The following is a 24357-nucleotide window of genomic DNA, read 5'->3' on the forward strand; positions in this document are numbered from 1 at the left end:
TCTAGTTTTCCTCCATTTTCTTTCAGCTGCCCGACAGACTCTCTTGGTTTGCCTAACATTGCTATTGTTTAACCATGGGGAGATTCTGTCAGTACTTGTCCTTTTAACCTTTAGCGGTGCAACAGTATTCAGAGCAGACAACAAGATACCATTGAAATGTTCAACTATGTCATTTAAAGAGCAGTCATAGTTGTATGGCTCAAATGAACTCATAATATCAGAAAACTCTGCTTCAGCCTGCTCATCTAGGAATCTCTTTTGAACTAGAATTTCCCTTTTAGTCTGTGTTAAGGTTAGCTTTACATTATAAGATACACAGTAATGGTCAGAGATAGGCAATTCACATACAGAGACATTATCAATGTCTAGTCCTGTTGTTATTACTAAGTCCATAGTGTTACCATGCTAGTGAGTGGCTTCATTAATGTGTTGGGTAAGATTAAAACTGTTTAGTAGGTTTACTAGTTCTATAGCTTTGGAGTCGTTCTTTTTATTAATATGAATATTTAGGTCTCCATTCAGGATTAATCTGTCATAGTTAGTGATTCCAAGTGAAATCAGCTCTGAGAATTCCTGTAGAAATAGTGATGAGTATTTTGGTGGCCGATATAATGTGATAATGAGTACTAGTAGCTTTGTTTTAAGTTCAAGAGCGAGATATTCAAATGATGAGAATTCTCCAAGGTCAATGTTATTACCCACAAACTGTGTAGAGAAAATAGCTGGTATGGAAATCTTTTTCTTTTTCACTTATCGCATTTTTTCACTTATTAAAGTGACTTTATTAATTCGTCATATGAGAGAAAAAGTCCACTGCCTGTCAGTTAGGCCTCTGACCAAGGTCATTCCTCCGGGCCACAGCTGTCATGAACAACGAAGGTAGTGAATCAGATTGACAAAGGATGCTATCCCTGACCCAGCCTTATACATTTCATAAAAAAGGCGTGTCTAAGCGTGTGTGTGTGTGTGTGCGTGTGCGTGTGTGTGTGTGTGTGTGTGCGTGTGTGTGTGCGTGCGTGTGCGTGTGTGCGTGTGTGTGTGCGTGCGTGTGCGTGTGCATGTGTGTGTGTGTGTGTTGCCAGCCATGGGTGAGTTGTGCACTTTTCAAGGACCAGATGTCAAATAAGGAGTTGTGTTGTCTTAACTCCATGGGACTATTCGGGTGTAGAATTCAATGTCAGTTCTGTGGTCGCCTTCTCCCACGTGTCGGAAGCTTTTCCTGTTGTTGACTGACTAATAGTCCCTCTGCCGTTACCCACCACCTACAGCAGGGGTGGGCAAACTACGGCCCGCGGGCCACATCCGGCCCGCGGGACCGTTTAATCCGGCCCGCCAACCCTGAATAAATTGTATTATTAAACATTTTTTGGGTCATTTTGCCTGCAATGACTGCGTTTCCCCAGTAGATGCGCATTTACTACCGGAAGCCGTGTCAGAAAGCTCGGTGCACACTCACAAGTGCGTATACGTACTCAGTAGTACGCACATGGCGCACTCGCGCTCTATTTGTATCAGTCCCGAATTTAGAGCGTGGGCTGTGACGACAGCATTCTTGTAATTCGCGCGCTGAGCTTTCAGATGCAGTTTTACGCTAAAGCCACCCACAAACCTTCCCGTGGAATCCTTCCATCAAAATGAGTGGCCCAAAAAAACAAGTGAGTCCCGAATGTTAAAAAAGAGTGGCCAATTTGGCTCGACGTACGCGACGTGACGTTCAGCCACATCAACATCAACCCGTCACAGATCAAGGTAAACGGACCAATACCTCGGATCTCTCCTAAGAATTGCCACAACAAATTTTACTCCAGACTATGACGCACTCGCAAAAAAGGGAGACCAACAACACTGTTCCCACTGAAAATGAAGGGGAGGCTCTCAAGTTTGTTGTAAAAAATTGCATTTTGAATATGATTTGTACACATAGCAGGGATAGAAACTAGCGACCATTCTCATTTTCAAACAATGCAGAATCCTCAAGGACATTGATGCACCACCTGTTTGCGACTAATCTTAACCTGTAAAGTTCTTAAGGCTTACTTTAAGGAAGTGTTTTCCGCTTCCTCACCTCTGTTACCAGGTGAGTTAAAACTCTGCTCTGATTTTCAGATACCCCTCACCGTGTTGCTGTTTTTTTTTTTTTTTTTAATGCTGTTAATAAACGCATTTGTTTTCAAAAAACTTTTTGGGAATATCCATGCTTTACTACTTACTAAAGGCCAAAATCTTTTATGCATTGACCTTTACAGGTCGCTTATATTACTTCACACAAACACTACGTCCATCTGCTCCTGGTTCGGCCCTCCGATCCAAATTTAGAACCCAGTTTGGCCCGCGAGTCAAAAAGTTTGTCCACGACCCCTGACCTACAGTCACTTTGTTGTTTTTCCAGAAATCCTCACAATGCCATTCATACTCATCAGGAAATGAAAGCTACATGGATTATTGCAAACACCAATGCATTTAACTTGTGTCTTTTTTATTCATCTAAATGACAGCTGCGTAGCAAACATCAATGTAAGCCCTTTAGATGTGAATTACTTCAAAATTCCTTCAATTATCACTACTCGGGTTGCGAGTGAGGTTTATCTTATCCCATCTGACTTTGGGCAAAGGTTCGGGTACACCTCAGACTTGTCGTTAGTCAATCAAAGGGCATTTCTAAACACTCACATTCACACCATGCAGCAATTTAGAGTCTTCAGTTAACCTTATGCATAACTATGATTATGCATTGTAGCTCAGAATCAAACAGAACCTCAGTAATGTGAGCCAGGAGTGCTAACTTACTTCTAATTTATTGAGACTTCGTTTTAGCCTCTGCAAAGAATGGTACCTTATGGATGGTATTCTGTTTGACAGGATAACAGCACTGCTGCACTGTACGAAATGAAGACCTATGTGGAACCCAATGAGATTGAGTCATCACTGGTATGTACTGGATTGCTAGAAATATTTTATTTTGTTGATTTTGTATTATGCTTAACGCACTGTATACTTATTGTGTGTTGTTTTTTGTCTACCTAAGCCAAAGAGTACTGTCAGGGCTGTTTATAGCTACCAGGCTACAAGGCCCGATGAACTCACCTTCGATAAAGACGCTTTGATACATAATGTGTCCAAAGACAATGATGGGTGGTGAGTCCGTCTTGCACACGGTTGTTTTTGACATGACCAAATACAAGACTACACAAAAAAAAAACAAATTAAAAAAAGCATTGCCCTTCACATTCTAGGTGGAAAGGAGACCATGGTGGAAAGGTGCAGCTTTTTTTCCCATCCAATTATGTTGAGGAAGTGTCCAGCAACACCAAACTTGATTTTAGACAACAGGTTTGGAAAAATAAAAAACATTTACCATAACTGGAGGTTTGGTGGTATAAAGACTAAATTTCTTGAGTGATTGTGATCTAACTACAGGATATAGAAGACAATCCCTTGGGTCAACTATGTAAGGGTGTGTTGGATATCTCTAAGTGTAACATACAAAACTGTGAGTATAATGTTTTTTCCCTTCTAACAGCATCTATTCAAAACAATGAACTTGACCACGTGATCCCGGAAAGGGAGAGTGTTGGAAAATATTTTCTACACAAAGTCAAAGTCAAAGTCAGCTTTATTGTCAATCTCTCCACATGTCACAACACACAAAGAGACCGAAATTACGTTTTTCTCTATCCCACGGTGACGAGACACATAACACGATAGACATACAAGTACGCGACACAATATAAAAACAAGAAGGCAAAAATTCAAACAATCAATAGTAAGAGTGATGAATAAATAATAAATAAACAGATAACACAATAAATAAGAGGAGCAAAACGGAGCCAGCAAGCATAGCGCAAAAGTAAAAAACATCATAAACAAAAAGGCACAAACAATAAATAATAAGAGTAATAATAAATAATAAATAAACAGATAACACAACAAATAAGAGCCAGTGTGCATACAGACAGTACAGACAGTAAAAGTACAGGACGCTACGCAGAACGGGGGAGCGAGTTCAGGATCCTAACAGCCTGGAGTATGAAGCTGTTTGAGAGTCTGGTGGTGCGGGAGCGCAGGCTTCTGTACCTCTTCCCAGAGGGCAGAAGCTCGAACAAAGAGTGAGCGGGGTGACTCGCATCACTCACAATCGTGGTCGCCTTGCGGGTGAGAGGGGAGGTGTAAATGTCCTTCAAGGAGGGGAGCGAAGCACCAGCAATCTTACCAGCAGTGTTCACTATGCGCTGCAGGGCCTTCAAGTTGTAGTCAGTGCAGCCGCCACCCCAAACAGCAATACAGCTGGAGAGGACGCTCTCAATGGTGCCGCGGTAAAATGCAGTCATGACGGCCGGAGGAGCGCTCGCTCGCCTGGGTTTCCACAGGAAGTACAGGCGGCGCTGGGCTTTCTTTGCCAGTGATGCGGTGTTGGTGGACCAGGAGAGATCCTCACTGATGTGCACCCCCAGGAACTTGGCGCTGCTCACTCTCTCCACCACAGCACCGTCGATGGTCAGCGGCAGGTGTTGGGTGTGACCCTTCCGGAAGTCCACAACAATCTCCTTGGTCTTGTCGACGTTCAGCAGGAGGTTGTTGTCCCTGCACCACGTGGTCAGAAGGTCAACCTCCAGCCTGTATTGAGTCTCGTCTCCCTTGGTGATGAGACCCACCAGAGTCGTGTCGTCAGCAAACTTCACGATACGGTTGTCGCTGTAGGTTGCAGTGCAGTCATGCGTCAGGAGGGTGAAGAGCAGCGGACTGAGCACACAGCCTTGGGGGGCCCCCGTGCTCAGCGTGATGCTGGCGGAGATTTTGTCGCCAACACGTACTAGCTGTGGCCTCTGACAGAGGAAGTCCAGTAGCCAGTTGCAGAGGTAGGTACTGAGGCCCAGCGCGTCAAACTGGTTCAACTCACAAAATCTAAAATTAACTTTTTCAATTCATAGATCAGAATTTAATTTTCTTTTAGTTAAGTTCATTGCTGCAAAAACGAAACGTTCATAGTTCTTTTCTTACCCCCAACACCCATTACCAACCCCCCCCCCCCTGAAAAAAAAAAGTTGCTGCGAGCTGTTACTCTTTGGCATATTGCCATTTCTTGATTGTTTTCCCTCATTCCATCTGACAAATATCCAGGTGATGCTATCACCGTACAATCTCAAATACATGAGAAAACTGCTTGAATTGTTCTTTTCTGTAATGTATTGAAACAAAAACACAACTGTGGACCGAAATGTGCAAACAAAAACAATCTCCTGTAGGTGTCGGACTAAGGTAGGAAACTAAAAACGTACAAATGAAGTGCAAAACATTTAAAGTAGCATTATATTTGCTTTGACTCACTTTTAATTATGTTGTGACTGTATTATTACTTAGCTTGTTTGACCAAAGAACCAGAAAACCTTTAGGACTTGGGACATAAAAGTGCAACGGTAAAGGTGCAAAGCCCAAATGAATTGTGACGAGAAAGATAGGACAACCAAATGTGTCACAGTACTCTTGTTTATTGAATAGGAGGTAAAGGGGAAGTGGATCACAGGCGTTGGAGAGGAGCGGATGCGTCAGCAAAACTGGCAAGGGCGGAGCAGGCTTGTGGTCGGGGACAGGCAGAAAGTCGTACCTGTGCAGAGAACGAAAAACACAAGCAGGTAGGGCGTAGGCAAAACTTGCGGTTGAATAACGGGCAAAGGGTCAGGCCAGGCAGAAGTCATACTTGGGTCGAGTAACAGTTAAACGGGCTAGGTCAGCAACGTGAGTCAGTTTGGGGAAGGCAGACAACAGATAAGACGGGATAGCAACGTGGGACAAACTGACAGTGAGGACTGGGTGTGCTGGAGTTTAAAAAAAAGTGGCCAACGAGCTGGGAGCTGGTGCGAAAATGGTGGGCAATCAAAAACAGACCAGTGCACGGACGCACACTCTTCACAATTTCTAAAGCAGTCTACATTGTATCTTGTTAGCGGTTTTTCCGTTTAAAAATATACTGGAAGGCAGGTCATCATTCGAAAAACAAAACGTACAGTAGATTGGTGAATCACACTTCTCAGTGTTCACTTGTCTTTCTTGGTCTCTGAGCTTTTCTCCTTTTCTCCAGTTACTAAATAATGCTGCCAGCCAGGACGGGAGGGACAAGAGAGAAGCGCTGTCCAGGGAACTGATAATGCGATTGCATGGCATAAATAAACCAAAAAACAATCAACAATCTCATTGAGTAATTTGGAGTCCAACACCATTGAGAGCACTACAACTACTCATTCAAATATTCTTGAATGCTCTCATAGGATGTTACATTTTCATTTGTGTTTGACAAGAAAGGATGAGTGGGGCTGCTCATCGAGGTGCTGAGTACATTGAGTGAAGTGTCATTGCGCTTTTTCCCCTTCTCCAAGCACACATCGCATTTTGATGAGGCACGTGCAGTGTAGGTGGCTGGGGTTACAAAATACCCCCCCGCTTGATTAAGCCTTGTTTACAGTCTGCCTAGCAAGGTTTTCTTTTGTAGGCTAAGAAGAAAAAAATGAACAGGCCCTCAAAAATCGTTGATTGGCCCCAAAATGAGCCAGAAGCAAAAAATGTGCTACGTTTAGTTCACGTTCGTCGCAAATACTAAGAGGTACAACGCTGGTACAACACAAACATAGCAAATCACAAATTTGCCAGAGTAATGACTACTGCATGTGTAACAAATCCAATGAATGCACTTACTTGAGGAAATACTAGAAATAGTTTGGATAGAAAATTTTCTTGCACTTCTTCTGAAGAAATTAAAAACATTTGCATACTGTCCCTTTAATCTGGGCCTTTAAATAATTCTTCTATTTCAAAGGGACAATTGTAAAACATTACAAAATAATCAATTCATCAGGAATATAACAAATGATCAAGAATAAATTAACATAGTCTAGACCAGTGGTCCCCAACCTTTTTTTGCGCCACGGACCGGTTACATGTCAGAAATATTTTCGCGGACCGGCATTTATATAAATAAATAATACATTTAAATAAATAAGTTAATTAATAATACACTTATAATAAATATATAAATATGATGATATAAAATGATACGACTGACATAAAAACAATTACAAATGACAAAAATAAAACTCACCCTTACGTTGAATTAGTGGGAGCACTGAGTTTGTTTCTCAGAAACGAGCCGGTCCCATCTAGACGTAATCGGAGACAATGAGACCCGAAGTGATTAAGGTTTGTCTTTTATTGCAGGATGCTTGGTCTCCATGTGTTTAAGCAGTTTTGAATGCTTCATTGCCTGGTTAGTTAGCCTGTCGCCACATATTAGCTTTGCGGGCTCGACTGGGAAAACATGTCACGTGACCGGGACAAGTGTCTTGACCTGAATTAATTGATCGTCGATAAAAAAAAGAAAAATCTGTGCGGCTTGGCGGGCCGGTACCAAGTGACCCACGGACCGGTACTGGTCCGCGGTCCGGTGGTTGGGGACCACTGGTCTGGACTCTAGACTAAAGAATGCTGTGACATTGAATTCTGTTCTCTCTCTTTTCAGTGAAAAACGGTAAAAACGGAAAGCTACATGTTCTTACTCTGCAGAACATGGAGCAAGACAGCCTGCAATTTGACTTGGCCGCAGACTCTTTGGAGGAGCTTTTTGAATGGTACAAGGTGGCTTGGGGCATCACTCAGAGAGAAATGAGAAAGCAATTCAGTAGAGAACAAGAGGCAAGTATTTGCTTTTAAAATATTTAAATGATTAATGTTAAATTATTAATAGTTAATTTTAAGCACCCCCCTCTCATTTGCACTGCAATGATAGAATTTGCTTTTCTTGTTCTGTACATGACATCTGTAGCACAGATAAATAACATAGTGCTATAGCATTGTTGTTTTTATTATTTTAATCAATATATAAATATGTTTCACAGTGACAACTATTAAAGCAGGTGAACATTTACATCATGAACTTTTTAAACTGTTCCTGTGGTGCTCAGAAGGAAACATTTATTATAACATGTATTTATGAAGAAAAACTCCGGTTATGCTGGTTGTACTAAAAGCTTGCAATACTAAACTAATACAATACTGCAAGGTTACAATAACTCGCCAAACCTATTTGTCAAGACGCCCTAGCCAACGGGGAGCTGTGATGCAGTTGTCTTGGCTGTTTTGAATCACACGTGTTTCGCTTCACTTCTTTAGCATCAGCATACAATGCGGGGATGTCTTTGTGAAGTGCGATTGAGTAGCTCAAGTCTCGGTTCCAGTGTTGCTAGATTCAAATAAATTCGGCAATATAAATTGGCTGCGGGTGTGGAGCAGCGCCTGGCTGCATGGACAACGGACTTCCTCACCGACCGGCCGCAGTATGTGAGGTTACATCGCTGTGTGTCCGACGTGGTGCGCTGCAGCACAGGTGTCCCCCAGGGTACGGTGCTCTCTCCTTTCCTTTTCACCCTGTTCACTTCAGACTTTACCCACGACACTGCTCACTGCCATCGATGCTAAACGTAAACATCGATCTATATCGCCCGTTTTTGACCTCGGACATTAGACGCGACTTTATTTTGAAATCCAGTTCATTGTCGCTTGCTTCCTCTTTCCGGAAACAGTGCGCGGCGTGTTGTGTTGTGAGCAGAGCAGGCACGTGAAAGGGGAGCCGACAACTGCGCGGCTCCTGGGCTGGTGCTATGGCTAGTGTCCAAGAAGACGAGGAAATTCGCTCCCCTTTGGGCTTCAAGTCATTCGTTTGGAAGCACTTTGGATTCCAAAGAAAAGATGGCTCAACGGACAAGACACGTGCAGTTTGTAAATCCTGCCATGCGGTGATCAAATATTCAGGGAACACCACAAATCTCGCCGCACATTTAAAGAAAAAACACGACATCCCTCCCTCAAGCAGCGGCAGCGAAAACAACACGGACACGACGCCCTCCGTGAGCACATTTTTCCCCCAAATGCTAAGTAAAAACTCTAAACGAGCTACATCCATCACTGCTGCAATTTCATATTATATTTGTAAAGACTTGAGACCGTTTAGTAGCGTGGAGTGTGAGGGATTTTCCGAGTTGATGAATATGCTAGAGCCAAGATATAAATATAAATATATATTTTGCGTATGAATTGTTATAAATCAGGATATTGTTCTATATCGATCGTAGAGCACTATATCGTGAATGAATCACAGCAGGCTTAAAGATATCGGCAAATATCGGATCGTGAGTCTGCGTATCGATATGATATCGTATCGTGACAAAACCCGCGATTTACACCCCTACTAGTTACCTGTGTCCAACTTCTTTAACGCATGTTTGTTTTTCTTCTAAGGACAAAGATAGCCACACAAATCAGACTCACACCAGATCACCGTATTTTCCGCCCTATAAGGCGCACCTAAAAACTTAAATTTTTATCAAAAGTCGACAATGCGCCTTATAGTCCGGTGCGCCTTATATATGGATCAATTGATGAATTTGTTGATCCATACTGGTTGTACACAGTGATCTGCCAAAATATTTTAGTACGTTTTAGTACGACTAGTAAATTACAAGGTCACATCGCTTCCCAACATTACGGTAACTGTAGTCAGGGGGCGTCACCGAATAGCTGTTGTACCCGCGAGGCTATTTCATTTCAAAATAGGCTGCTCCGTTAATGTTTCGAGTAAATCTACGGATCGATATGGAAGGGAAACATAGGTAAGTAGTACCAATGCGTTAGATCGAACTTTAGTCAGTTCCGATCATTTTATAGGAGATCGTTTGAGAAACGCGATTGTTTACACTTTGCTGAGGCGCAAAATACGGTAGTTAAATATAATCGAATGAAATTATATTAAGTCTGCGTTCAGGAAAAAGGTTTACAAAACAGAGCTGGGCTTTTCCTCCGACAATCCCTCAATGCAATTTCAGGGGAAAAAAAGCAGTAACAAAGTTCTTGGAAGTGCTCATTTTGAGTCGAGTCGAGTTGCGTTGCACACGTAGGTGGGCGCGAGTATAATGACAGCTGTTTCCATAGGGGTGGAGGCAAGTTCGATGAGAGCTGATTCCATGGGAGTGGGGGCAAGTTCGATGAGAGCTGATTCCATGGGAATGGGGGCGAGTTCGATAAGAGCTACTTCCATGGTGATGGATGCGGTGGGGGTCAGATTCGGTGTTGGGGTGTAGGGTTGATTCAATGGAGGCTGTTTTCCTCCCACGGCTTTCATTCTTTTGGCCTTGGCGACCATCCTTTCGCCGAATTTTTGGTTATCCTTCTCCTGCTTTCCTCTCCGGCTCCTCTGCCTGTTTTGTCTCAAGGTACCGCCACTTTCATTTTCCATCGACCCTCGCATCTTCACAGCATCCACGCAATCATTTTACGCACATCCAGTCCACATCTTGCCAACTTTGCCATTCTTTATGCGGACATGAACATTTTCTACAGACTTGTAAGGACATAAAATTTTGACTTATTAATTGGAACATAAACTGTGAGCTCTCTCTCTCTCGTCAGAGCTCCAACTTGGTGTCGTGGAGCCACGCCAGCATCTCTGGGCCCAGGTCGAAGAGGCCGGCCTCTGAGGGTGGTCTATATAGGGGGCAGGTGTTGATGATGTGGTCGGCTGTCTGCTCGGGGGCTCCACACTCGCATGCCGCACTGTCCGCCAGTCCCCACTGCCGCATAGACGTGTTGAAGCGCCCAACACCAGTACTTAAGCGGTTCAGTGTGGTCCACTGCTGGCGAGGTAGTTTGTTTCCTCGTATGGCGCCGTCTCCTGGTTCCCAGACATAACGGTGCATGAGGAAGGGGCCAGCTGCCTCCCACTCCTGCTTCCAAGCTGCTGCCAGCCAGGGATCTCTGGAGATGTCTTGGGGGATGGAATTGAGCATCTCTTGTGCTGCCATGTTGTAGGGGTGGCGTGCCTTGAGTCTGCTTGGTGGAGCTGGAGTTGTTGTAGTGTTGTGCAGGATGTGGCAGTTGTTATTTTTTGCCTTCCTGGCGAGAACGAGGGTGGCAGCCTCTCACCGAAGGTTGGCCGGCGCTATTCCCACGAGGACAGCCAGGAGGGACACAGGGGTGGGTTTCAGGCATCCTGTTATAGTTCGGAGGGTGTTGTTAATTGCCACATCCACCTTTTTGGCATGGCTTCTGTTCCAAACAGAACAGTACTCTGCTGCAGAGAAGACCAGCGCTTGCGTTGATATCCGCAAGATCTTAGCAGAGGCTCCCCACGTTGTTCCAGCAAGGCGGCGGATCAGTGCAACCCTGGATGTCACCTTTGCCTTCAGATCTTCGAGGTGTTGTTTGAAGGATAGGGTCCGATCCAGACGCATGCCGAGGTACCTCGGGGCTTGTTGAACCTCCAGGCGTTTGCCCTCAAAGCTCACTGCCAGTTCTCTTCTTGCTTCCCTGGTGCTGAGGTGGTATGATGCACCAACAGTCTTTCCAACGCTGAGCTGGAGACGCCACTTTTGAAGGTATGCTGCCATGGTGCGCATGTCTTCATTCAGACCGTCTTCCGTCGCCTTCCACGTTGGTCGACTCAGCATGATGGCAAGGTCGTCTGCATAGCCATACTTTCTGGATGCTGTGTCCGGTAGGTCGTATATGTAGATGTTAAATAGTGTTGGTGAGAGAACTTACCCTTGCTCTTGGGAGAGTAGGGTAATCTGGTCTGCTGTTGACCTTCCGCGACGGAAACCAGCTCGTTCCCGTGGGAGTTGTGAGTCCACCACTGGCTCTATGCGGCTGTGTATCATTCTTTCCAAGATCTTAAATGGGACACTCAGCAGTGAGATGGGCCTGTATGACTTGGGGTCCTCCGCATCTTTGTTTGGCTTCAGCAGAGCTATCACGGAGGCCCTACGCCAGATCTTCGGGAGCTTTAATCTCCGGTAGCATGACGTGAAGAAACTTTTAAGACATCTAGATGTTGTTGGGCCCTGGTGGATGACGAACTCTGGGTGAATGTTGTCACGGCCCGGGGATTTGCCCGGCTTTAGCTTGCTAATGGCCTCATTGAGTTGCTCTGCTGTAAAGGCTCCCGAGAGACTGAAATCGACATTGGCCGCTCTTGAGATGCAAGACACCTCACGTGATATTAGTGGTGCACAGTCTTTGTCTCCATCCGGGAAGCGGCAGTTCTTCAGGAGGGAGGCAATGGAGTCTGCAGTGACTGGGCATCTGTGGGCTGGTGTATTTCTGCCTGTGAGCCGGTTGATGGTCTGCCACCCCTTGCGGCTGGAATGGGTGAAGTCGATTGATTCAATGATTTCTTTCCATCTCGCCTTGCGGGTGGCGTCCAGCTTTTCGAGCAGTGCTGCTGCTGTTGCGTCCTCCTCTTCTCTGGAGCTGGCTCTCTGGTGTTCCTTTAGGAGGCGGCTACACTCCTCATCCCAGCCTGGGATGTAGTTCCTGTTGTACCCAGGTGGGATGGTCTTCTTTGCCGCACGCAGGAGGACCTGGCAGTAGGCTGCATAGGCTGCTTCCTCATCTGTGGACTCTGGGTCTGGCAGGCCGGCAGACCTCCTTTCCGTCTCCTCAGTATACGACTCCCAGTTGGCTTTTCGGAAGTTCCATCTCTTCACAGGCTTCCCTGGCACCGGTTCCACCAGTGATGGAACTTTGATGATGGAAGGTCGTTGGTGTGAGTGGGGGAACCTGTCAAGAACACGCCTTTCCGGTCCTGGGTCGTTGCTGCGGCAGATGGCGAAGGCGAGGTCCGGGTTGGTGGTGGTGTTCCAGCGTGCAGAGAAGAACGTTGGGGGTTCCTTGGGGTCATACAGTAGCAGGGCATCAGTGTTGGAGGCCCATTTGCACAGCGCCACTCCGCTAGGAGTTGAATGGTTGTACCCCCAGTCTGTGTGCTGGCAGTTGAAATCCCATGCATAGATTGCGGGTGCAGTTACAGATGGGAGTGACGTTGTGGTTAGCTCCGATGGTGGGGGCTTGTAGACGTTGATGACTGAGGTTTCCTGGATTTTAGTAACCAGCCACTTGATGTTGGAGCCTGATGGGGATTGGCTACAGGCTGCCCATCTTATTCCAGTGCGGATGAAGGTTGCCACACCGTGTTGCTTGGTGTTGATGGACCCGGCGAGATGAAACCCAGGGATTTTGAGGATGTTGTTGGTCGTGCAGTGCGTCTCTTGTAGGAGCAGGACCACGGCCCCATTGGAGTTGGCCAGGTGCCGAGGGACTTATAGATTATATATTCGGTATCGATTATTATTAAGTCATCTGTGTCGTAAATTCCAAAGAGTCTTCGAGAGTTATTTGTTGGTATGTACGTACCGTATTTATTCTACTGTATTTTTCGGACTAAAAGTTGCCCTGGAATATAGGTCGCATTAGCCATAAAATGCACAATAACGTGGAAAAAAACATATATAAATCGCTCCGGAGTATAAGTCCCATTTTGGGGGAAATTTATTCGACAAAATCCAACACCAAGAACAGACATGAATGAGCAACAACAGGCTAAATGATAGGTATGCTAACGTGACATAAACACAAACGAAGAGCTGAGAACGGGCCTAACGTAACATTCAGAGTTATTCAAATAACTATTACATAAATAACACGTTTATAAAACCATCTGTGTCACTCCAATTCATTAAATCCATCGATTGTCCTTTATGTTAACAATGCCACCCGGCTGCGCGCCGCTGACGGCGCTTGCACTTCAAAATATTCCGCATGCCCATATAACGATATATAAATTATATATCAAATAACTATTACATAAGCAATAATATTATCAAACCATCTGTGTCACTCCAAATCATTAAATCCATCGATCAAATTCCTCGCCCTTTGTTAACAACGCCGCGCGTGCGCCCTGACGTCAGCCTCGTCGTTATTCCACAGATGTAGTATATAACTATATTGTAGCATTCACAAAGTACAAGAAAAGATGTGGGTTTTGTAAACGGCTCTTTATTTAACAAAACAAGAGTTCAACAAGCCAACAACTACTGAACTGTAACGATAAAAACATACATTTTGCTACACGAAATAAAATATATCAAATAACTATAACATAAATAGTTCACCGCCACACAGCCCCAAGCACCGGCGTCGACTTCCAGGCATGTGGCGGCGTGGAGTTCCATCCCCGGAGGTGGCACTTCCAGCCATGGAGGTGGAAGAGAGCTCCATAGAATAGGACCGGGCATGCGTAAAAGCCATGTCTGAGCCCCATCCACCGTCCCCGGACAGCCACCCGGCCGAGCGCAGGCCCCCGACTTCCATCCACGGAGGTGAAAGAGAGCTCCGTAGAGTAGGAACATTTGTGAAAAACTTCACATATAAGTGGCTCCTCTGCATAAGTCGCCCCCCCACCCAAACTATGAAAGAAACACGATTTATAGTCCGAAAATTACGGTAATTATTGCCCAGGGTGATAATTAGAGAAGGTTTATGTCCAACAGGGGGGGTGGGTGATTGATAGAGAACACTTTTTGTCCGATCGCGAAGGGCACTGAAATGGGCGTTATGTATATTTTCCTTATGTAGTATGCAATACCTGCATCTCACTGGTGTTCTTAAGGAACGCAGCATACGTCAAACTCACTTTCCTTTTACTACTCGCCACTCTCAGATTCTTTTACAATCGACATTACCGTAATTTTCGGACTATAAATTGCGTTTTTTCTCATAGTTTGGGTGGGGGGGGGGGCGACTTATACTGAGGAGCGACTTATATGTTGGTTTTTTTTTTTAAATTTTCAAAAAAAAAAAAAAAAGTGAAATCGCGATAAACGAACCGCAATGTAGCAAGGGATTACTGTAATTTGAATTTCAAGTGACGACAGCAGCGCAACGTCGCGTCAGCAGCAGCTCGTCGAGTCAATCTTTGTCCTTTATGTAGACAACCGCCGCGCTGCTGACGCAGCTTCGCAACAACACGTGAGCAACAACAGGCTAAACGATAGGTATGCTAACGTGACATAAACACAAACTAAGAGCTGAGAACGGCCCTGACGTAAAATTCAGAGTTATTAAAAAAACTATTACATAAATAACACGTTAATAAAACCATCTGTGTCACTCCAATTCATTAAATCCATCAATCGTCCTTTGTCAACAATGCGTGCGCGCCGCTGACGGCTCTTGCACTTCAAAATATTCCACAGGCCCATATAACGATATATAAATTATATATCAAATAACTATTATAAAGGCGGCTCGGTGGCGCGCTGGGTAGCACGTCCGCCTCACAGTTTGGAGGGTGTGGGTTCGATTCCACCTCTGGCCCTCCCTGTGTGGAGTTTGCATGTTTTTCCCGGGCCCGCGTGGGTTTTCTCCGGGCACTCCGGTTTCCTCCCACAACCCAAAAATATGCTTGATAGGCTGATTGAAGACTCCAAATTGTCCCTAGGTGTGAGTGCGAGTGCGGATGGGTTGTTTGTCTCTGTGTGCCCTGCAACCGCTGGCAACCGGTTCAGGGTGTCCCCCGCCTACTGCCCGATGACAGCTGAGATAGGCTCCAGCACACCCGCGACCCCCGTGGGGACTAAGCGGTTCAGAAAATGGATGGATGGATGGATAACTATTATATAAGCAATAATGTAATCAAACCATCTGTGCACTCTAAATCATTAAATCCATCGATCAAATTCCTCGTCCTTAGTCAACATCGCCGCACGTGCGCCCTGACGTCAGCCTCGTCGTTATTCTCGTCGTATAACTCTGAATTTTAGGTCAGGGCCGTTCTCAGCTCTTAGTTTGTGTTTATGTCACGTTAGCATAGCTATCGTTTAGCCTGTTGTTGCTCGTTCATGACTGTTCTTGGTGTTGGATTTTGTCGAATAAATTGCCCCCCAAAATGCGACTTATACTCCGGAGTGACTTATATATGGTTTTTTTTTCGCTTTTTGGGGCATTTTATGGCTGGTGCGACTTATACTCCGGTGCGACTTTTAGTCCGAAAATTACGGTATATTCTCTAGAAGCTGCATTAATAGAAGTTGCATCGGCAGCAGCTACAATTGCTTTAACGGTATATTTTCTATATTTTGGCATTTTTTCAGTCGATCATTCAAATACGTCTGAAATAAAATATTTCCAGGAAAGATTCACTGTCAAATCAGTCATATTTAAACTTGCGCAATGACGTCGGCATGCGGTCGCAGAGGAAAGGAAGTTTTGGGGGGAATTTTTAGCAGCATGGGCAATAATTAGAGGCATCAATGTTTTTTATTTATGTCATCGCTAACACACATAGGGCGATTATTAGAATATGGGCGATAATTAGAATAAATACGGTATATTGTACTACTGTATCATAATAATCATGTTATACAAAGAACCGCAAATGGTTCACAAGCCATCTGTCGATCCCATCTGTGCTTGAGTACTGTTTGATATAATCATACATATTTTTTTTCAACCTCAGATCAGGCAGCAGGAGGAAGTGGAGAAGAAGGCAGAGGTTGCTATGGAGATGTCAGACCTGGTGGTCTACTGTCAGCCACGCAGCAAGGACAAGGACCGTTTTGGTAAATGCATGCAGTCATAAAAAACACATAGAAAAACAAATGATTAAGAAACCAATTTACTCCAGGCTCTTGTGTAAAATATGCTTCAGTAGCGCCAGTATCATGTTTTTTTAATACTAATGTTCAGTTTTTACTAATTTAATTATTTTAATTTGCTTTTGGGTTATACCACAGCACTAAGGTAGAATGGTACTTCCACATCAGCATCAGAATCAGCGGGGGGCCTGAACCGGTTCCTAGCCAACTGCAGGGCACACACAGACGAAGAACCATACTCACTCACACCTATGAGCAATTTGGAGTGGCCTACAGTGCACGTTTGTGGAATGTAAGAGCACAGAGAGAACATGCAAACGCCACACAGCAAGGCCGGAGCCGTAATCAGGGATGAGAATTTTCCACGGATCCGCGGATTTCCGTGTATTGTTCCGGCCAGCTGGATGGCCAACTTTAGCCCCTCGGCGACTCGCGAGCATTCGCCCGCCCGACGGCATCTTTTGGCACATCTCAAGGCAAAATTATTTAAGCTGTGAGTACGGAAATCGGCTTGCCTCTGTAAACCTAAATCACTGCCAGCAGTGATGCAAAACATCTGCCTTATTTTCGGCAGCATATTGGAGCTACTTTCATCACATCATTTCCACTTGTTAACTTAATTTACGCGGAGAACTAACGTAATTTTTGGACTATAAACCGAATTGGACTATAAGCCGCACCAGGTGAAATTCAGGGATATTTGTGGTTTTTTTTCTTATATAAGCCGCACAGGACTATAAACCGCACATGCACACGAGTTATTTACAAAGAAAGACAGTACACAGAAAGCCTTTTTAAAGTTTTACCGTTTTTTTCTGTGTATAGTGCGCAAAATTTTACTAATTTATTGTCCTAAAATCTGGGGTGCGCATTATACATGGGTACAAAAAAAAAAAAAAAAAAATTAAAAAAAAAAATTACATCCAGCCTAGTTAAGACCATACCAAAGACTATAAAAATGGGACCCATTGCCTCCCTGCGTGTGTGACGATCATTGGGCCTTAAAAAAAAAAAAAAAAAAAAAAAAAAAAATTTTTTTTTAAAAAAAATTCATAAAAATTGGGTGCGTATTATACATGGGTACAAGCTTTTTTCCAGCATCAGCATGCCATTTTTAGGGGTGCGTACTATACATGGGGGCGCACTATACACGGAAAAAAACGGTAATAACATACCTTAACATTTCTTTCCAAACACTGCCTGTGACGTGGCAGTAATACCGCAGCAACACGGAAGTAACACAGCACTAAAAGGGCTGGATTAAAAAAAAAACATACCGGTGAAAGTCACTGAGACGTGGCGGCAACACAGCAGCAACACGGTAGCACAGCACTAACAGGGCTGGTTAAAAAAACATACCAGTTAAAGTAAAAAAAGAGCCAGTAAAAGAGCCGTCTTCATCTTCCTCCTGTGCACTGAAACAATCGAAGTCTTCCTCCTCAGTGTCCGATTGGAATAGCGTTAGATATCCTTCGCCACACACTTTCTCAGTCTCTCTTTCATCGTCGCTTTTTTGCATTTCTTCTAGCATTTTCCATGATGAGGGTCTGTTCATAATAATTGTATTCATGCACAAAGCACTAAGTTACATTGAACTAGCTCCAGAGTAGACGTGACTGTGAAATAAAGAAAGAAAAAGGTGACACCACACGATGTCATCAATAATGGGCCAAATCGACTGCCTTTAACTTTAAAGCGGTATAATATGCATTTCTTTTTCCCCCCATAATGACGGTTTGTGTATAAACGTTTCCTTACAGTAATGCCCGTCTTGATCTCGTTCTGTCTCTTCTTTGTGTGAATTATACGGCACTATTTGCCTGGTGGACGGGCATGCGATCAACACACCACTTTTCTCCCCAGTGAACGTGTCACGTATCCCTCTGCCCAGCAAAGAGGTGCCGCACAACAGTGGCCCACAGCCTTTTTACGAGTGTATAAAAGTGATCAATATCTATCAATGGAAAAAATAACGTAAAAAATCCTATATAAGCCGGACGTTAAACCCAGGGTTCAAAATTTGAGAAAAACGTTGCGGCTTATAGTCTGAAATTTACGGTGTTTTTACACCGCCACAATGTGAATTTGCGATTGGGTTTTCATCACTTGTAGACGAGTAATTTAGTTAGATAGATCTAGGGCTTACTCAGCAAAAGTTTTCGCCAGCATGGTAAAGGTTTTGGAGAAAAAAGACGAGGATTGTGCCAGGGCAATAGACAAGCCGAACGAGATCAAGATCTACTACAGATGGGGATGGCTCGAGAGCAGCGTCATCGTTCAACTTGGAACACAGTCCATAACCACGTGCCTGACGAAACATATACGTAAACCTTAGCCTGGTTCTTTTATCTTTAATGCTGCTATGCTAATAGTAACCATCAGACGATTCCTTCTTCTCAGTTGAACTATTTAATGCAGGGGTCACCAACCTTTCTTAAACCGAGAGCTACTTCCTGGGTACTGATTAAGGCAAAGGGCTACCAGTTTGTCAAACGCTACGAGCACGGAACTTCAAGTCTGGCGACAAGGAGGCACTGAGGACAGCGAGAGCCAACTTGAACCGTGCCATCAGGTTAACGAAGCGGAGCCAGAGTCGGAAAATTCAGGATCTTTTCCACAACGCCAACAACACCAGGAGTATGTGGCAAGGCATACGGGCGATTACAGACTACAACTCACCCTCCCCCCCAATGGGTGAAGTTGATGCTGACTTCCTAAATGGACAAAATAACTTCTTTGGGAGGTTGGAGGCACTAAACAGCACTCCAGCAGTTAAAACTGTTCCCCATCAGGAAGAGGAGGCACTCTGCCTTGACTCAACCGACGTGTTGAAGACTCTGAGGAGAGTCAACCCACGTAAGGCCCCAGGCCCCGACAACATACCTGGGCGGGTGTTCAGGGAATGTGCAGGTCAGCTGGCTGGTGTCAACACAGACATTTTTAACACCTCGCTGGGCCAAGCCACAGTGCCAGCATGCTTCAAGACTGCCTCCATCATTCTGGTGCCGAAGAAACCTCAAATCACCTCATTTAATGACTACCGGCCTGTTGCACTGACTCCCATCATGATGAAGTGCTTCGAAAGGCTGCTTAAAGAACACATTGTCTCCAGACTCCCCCCAACATTCGACCCGTTCCAGTTTGCCTACCGGCAGAACCGCTCCACTGAGGATGCCAACTCCTCCGCTTTTCACCTGAGCCTGGCTCACCTGGAGGAGAAGAACACCCAGGTGCAGATGCTGTTCCTGGACTTCAGTTCAGCGTTTAACACCATCATCCCACAGCATCTGGTAGGAAAACTGGAACACCTGGGCTTCAGCACCCCCCTTCGCAACTGGCTGCTAGACTTCCTCACCAACATACCTCAGTCAGTCCGGGTCGGACAGAACACCTCCGATGTCATCACCCTCAGCACAGGCTCCCCTCAGGGCTGCGTCCTGAGCCCCCTGCTGTTCACCCTGATGACACACGACTGCGTCCCTAGGTTCACCACCAATCACATTGTGAAGTTCGCAGACGACACAACGGTGGTGGGCCTCATCAGAGACAACAACGGCCTGGACTACAGAGAGGAGGTGGAGCAGTTGGTGGGCTGGTGCAGAGACAACAGCCTGATCCTGAATGTGGAGAAGATGAAGGAGATCATCGTCGACTTCAGGAAAAAACAGCCTCACCACGCTCCACTGATCATCAACAACTCAGCTGTGGAGGTGGTCAGCAGCACCAAATTCCTGGGGGTCCGCAATATCACTGCATTGTTGTAAGCTGTATGCAACGGAATTTCGTTTTGTACACGCAGCGGCCTCTCTCTGTCCATAACGGTGTTTTGTTTTGTCGTTTAATGTGGGTTTGTCCAACAGTTTTGTGTGTTCGTCTCGTCGTACTGGGTTGTGCTACAAGTGCGGCGGGCTGGTTCTGCTCGACATCGGCGAAAGCGAGTTTTGTGGCGTTCTGGACTTTGAAGCGGGGACATTAAAGGCGCTCGGTCTGCTCCGTCGCCGGACTCGCCTGCTATTCCTCCCCCGGTTGGGAAGCGTCGGAAGCGGTGTGCAAGGAGGCTGAAGAGGGGCGAGAGCGGGGGCGTCCGGGCCAGGCTGGCGGCCAACCCAGCTCGCCTGGCCATGCCTTCCATTCTTCTGGCGAATGTTCGGTCGCTGGACATCAACATGGACTTGGTTGACCGTCATCATTCCGGACTCTGCTGTGCATCTCGAGCGGCTAGCGTGCTATCGGGCGGACCGGGCTATTGTACGAGGGGGAAAGTCGCGAGGAGGTGGGATGTGCGTCTACATCGGTGACGGAGGGTGCCGGGACTGTGTGGTGGTATGCGAGCACTGCTCACCACTGGCGGAGTTTGTGATCTCCAGGCTGTTAGGGTTCTGAACTCTCTCCCCCCTTCTACGTGGCGTCCAGTACTTTTGCGCTATGTTCTGACTGTCTGCTGTGCGCTCTTGCTCGGTTTTGCTCCTCTTATTTACTGTGTTATTTGTTTATTTATTATTTATTCATCACTCTTATTGTTCATTGTTTGTGCCTTCTTGTTTTTATTTTGCGTTGTTTGCTTGTATTGTGTACTGTGTCTCGTCACCGTGGGATAGGGGAAACGCAATTTCGATTTCTTTGTGTGTCTTGGCATGAAGGAATTGACAATAAAGCTGACTTAATTTTGTCCCATCGCGCAACTGCAGCGCACTGCCGAACGCGCAACAGTAGCGTGTCGCCGGCCGCGCAACTGCACCGCGCTGGTCTCATTATTGTGACAGAGCCGTCGCTAAAATTTAGAAAATGTATTTAAAGTCCTGATGTAAGTGGACCTCACTGCGCAGGGAGCTTAATTTGGTCTGATCGTGCAACCGCAGCGTGCCAGGCGCTTACTGTCGCATTGCTTTAAGAGCATCTTTGTGTTTTAGGATGGCTTTACTGCTCCCACTTGCTTTCTTTGGAGGCATGATTAGGGGTTAATACAATACTCAAAGTAACGAAAATACAATACCAACGGAGTCAGTCGGCATCCGTGCCGCGCGGTCGGGTTTTCTCGGGTCCTCCCGGCTCATCTCGCGAGGTTTGACCTCCGAATTTTGTTCGACAACCGAAGCAAAAAAATCTCGAATTTTTTGTTCGAATTCCGATTTGTTCGAGAACCAGGACGTTCGAAAACCGAGGTTTGACTGTAAAATAAATAGATGCAGCTCACTGACAAGTGCCGCTATTTGAGCTAATTTTAGAACAGTCCTGTGGGCGACTCATGCGGTCCTCACGGGCGACCTGGTGCCCGCGGGCACCGTGTTGGTGACCCACGATTTAATGGATGCCAGAAAGATCAAGATACGTTCGTGGAGCCTTTTCTGCGAGGTTGTGGAAGAAGTTAGGGTTAACAAAACGTATGCGGGTATCTCTACTTAGGCCCACTTTAACTTATGAAAACATCACAAAACAATCAGCCTTCCCATGGCCGATTTAAAAAAGCAAGAAATGAGCAGCCAATGTGCAGTTTATGAGCCGTTTGTCACATCTGTCTGTTTTCTTTGCAAACATAAAGAGGCTTTTTTCAGCTAAATTATTCATATGTTGTTGGATATTACACTAAAATCTGTTAGGGTTCATTTGAATTACATGGTGCTTCGGTTCAGAAGTCGAAAATTGGTCCGTAAGTAGATGAAAAAAAATCACGAGGCTCCGGTTCGTATCTCGAAAAGTTTGTAACTAAAGGCATTTGTAAGTAGAAGTACCACTGTATTTTGTCCATATCTGTTTCATGGTTTTTTTTTCAAAATAATAGCTGAACCACACTTCAAATGTGTTTATTGTTTATTTTTCTATTTTCCTTTCATCAAGAGAGGTACCAACAATTTGTCCATGTGCACAGCTCACAAAAAACAGTATCTTAAAATGCATTTTTTTATGACTCTCATGTATTTATTGTTTGTGCCTTCTTGTTTTTATTTTGTGTCGTTTACTTGTATGTCTATCGTGTACTATGTCTCGTCACCGTGGGATAGAGGTGTCTTGACATGTGAAGAGATTGACAATAAAGCTGACTTTGACTTTGATCATGCAAACCTCACAAGCTTCCCTTTCTCTGTTTTTGCAGACTGCTACACCTGCAAAGAGGTCCGTTCTTTTGTAGAGAACAAGACACCAGGAAAGAGCCTTTCCATGGACTTTCTGCAGTACAATCACAAAGCTCTGAGTCGAATTTACCCAAAAGGCCAGCGTGTGGAGTCTTCCAACTATGACCCTTACCCACAATGGGCAGTTGGCTGTCACATGGTGGCTCTTAACTTTCAGACGGCAGGTACTAATTATCTGGGTTAAGCTACAAATGCGATCATTTTAGAGTTGTGTTTAAGGACCTTTTCAGAACCAAGATATAGTGACATGTCAGGTATAAAGCAATAATCAACCACACCTTACAGGAACGTCTGAGGATTCCTTTTTTAAATAATTTTCATCATGTTGCCAGTGAGTCCTGGGCCTGGGACACTCTCCAGAGGCTTTCCCATTGTGTTCTAGTTTAATCCAGGCTTTTGAGCATCCTTGCGTTTTATGGCTCTTGTCGCTTCGTGCTTGACAACTGTTCTGTTGTTTGGCACTTGTCCCAGTCTCCTGTCACCCTTGCATCTGCACTGGTGTGCAACCAACATCCAGAACCTTCAGCTGTAGAAACAAGAAGGCTCCACTGATGGGATTGGCCTGGTGATTGCTGGGTCCCTAGCAAATAGCCTAAATAGTCAAACAGTCTTAGGCTCCTATCCCACTGAGTGGTGAACAATTGTGAGTGTTTTCAAAGGCAGCAAATGTTGCACTCATGTCAGAGTTTGTTCGGGTTCGTACAAGGTCGCAAATATTCCCAAAACATTCACCAGACGTGCAACAATTTTTGTGATTTTTCTTGTCGCAAATTTTACACATATTCGAAATTCATCGGAATGACAAAAAAAGTATAAGCGAATGTTTAGCAAATATCTGCCGACTGTTTGGTGAACCTTTACAACCTGAAACAAACCCTGAGAAACCTTGTTGAGAATGCAACATTCGCTTGCAATTGCTCGCCGCTCATTAGAATCTCTGACTTTGCATTTCTTCTTAATAACAGAGACCTGGGCGTACACCAGTAACTCCGCTTTCCTCTCCAAGTTTTTACTACGTGACTGTAATTACAATTCCCCAAACATATTGGGCAGAGGAGACTGTTTTTAAAAAAATGTGAAACGTAAGCAGCTGTTTCTCGTAGTTAATTTCAATAGCTTTTGTCAGAAACGAGGCAAGGCAACCAAGTGCAACTGTCACGGATGGAATGGAGCCAGGGCGACCAAATCCAGCTTGGACCGGGGTTTATTGAGCAAGAAAGGAGTTGGAGGGGAGGATGAAGGGGAACCAACAGAGACACAGGTGGGATACAGTCTCACATCCAGCAGACAGACAGAAGTCCATTGGACACCGGAACAGATTCTGAGCCACCAGACAAGACCGGGGGGAAACAGACGAGCAGGACAGGTACACTAGGCGCGGACACGGACGGGAAGCAATAGAAACAGACAGAGACTAGACAGGACAGAAAGACGAGCGACTAAAACGACGAGAGACGAGAACAATCCGACAGGGTAGTGAGAGGCAGACAGGATTTAAATACAAGACAGGTTACGAGAGGCAGGTGACTGTAATTGATGTGTGAGTAGACACAGGAGGGGTGGGACGAGTACTCAGAGACGCAGACAGAAACCATGACAAAATATAGAGCGACACAAGGAAATTACCAGGAACGAGTCGTGACAGCAACACGAACCATAATTTATTTGATAAGGGGAAAAGGGGAAGTGGGAGAATGTAACGAGCAGCAGATCATTTCGAATCGCAGTCAACAGTGCGAGCCAATGGACCG

The 24357-nt window shown here is 45.2% G+C and overlaps 1 protein-coding gene across 11 annotated transcripts in view; it reads left to right on the top strand.

Moving 5' to 3' along the window:
• plcg2 (phospholipase C, gamma 2) overlaps positions 1-24357 on the top strand; it is a 155176-nt gene that overhangs the window by 102148 nt on the left and 28671 nt on the right. For 9 of the 11 annotated variants that reach the window (XR_009714916.1, XM_061283069.1, XM_061283073.1 and 6 more), the window contains 7 exons: positions 2860-2928; positions 3026-3135; positions 3234-3330; positions 3418-3490; positions 7508-7680; positions 16337-16439; positions 22567-22770. Coding sequence is in view for 10 of the 11 variants with exons in the window: in XM_061283069.1 (XP_061139053.1) it covers positions 2860-2928; positions 3026-3135; positions 3234-3330; positions 3418-3490; positions 7508-7680; positions 16337-16439; positions 22567-22770 (829 nt within the window). In the remaining variant the exon portion in view is untranslated. Of the gene's footprint in view, positions 1-2859; positions 2929-3025; positions 3136-3233; positions 3331-3417; positions 3491-7507; positions 7681-16336; positions 16440-22566; positions 22771-23732; positions 23868-24357 lie in introns of all 11 variants that reach the window. The other 2 variants (XM_061283079.1, XM_061283071.1) reach the window with 2 other exon arrangements.

This window comes from Syngnathus typhle, linkage group LG7, assembly GCF_033458585.1.
Source record: "Syngnathus typhle isolate RoL2023-S1 ecotype Sweden linkage group LG7, RoL_Styp_1.0, whole genome shotgun sequence".
NCBI classification, from domain to species: domain Eukaryota; kingdom Metazoa; phylum Chordata; class Actinopteri; order Syngnathiformes; family Syngnathidae; genus Syngnathus; species Syngnathus typhle.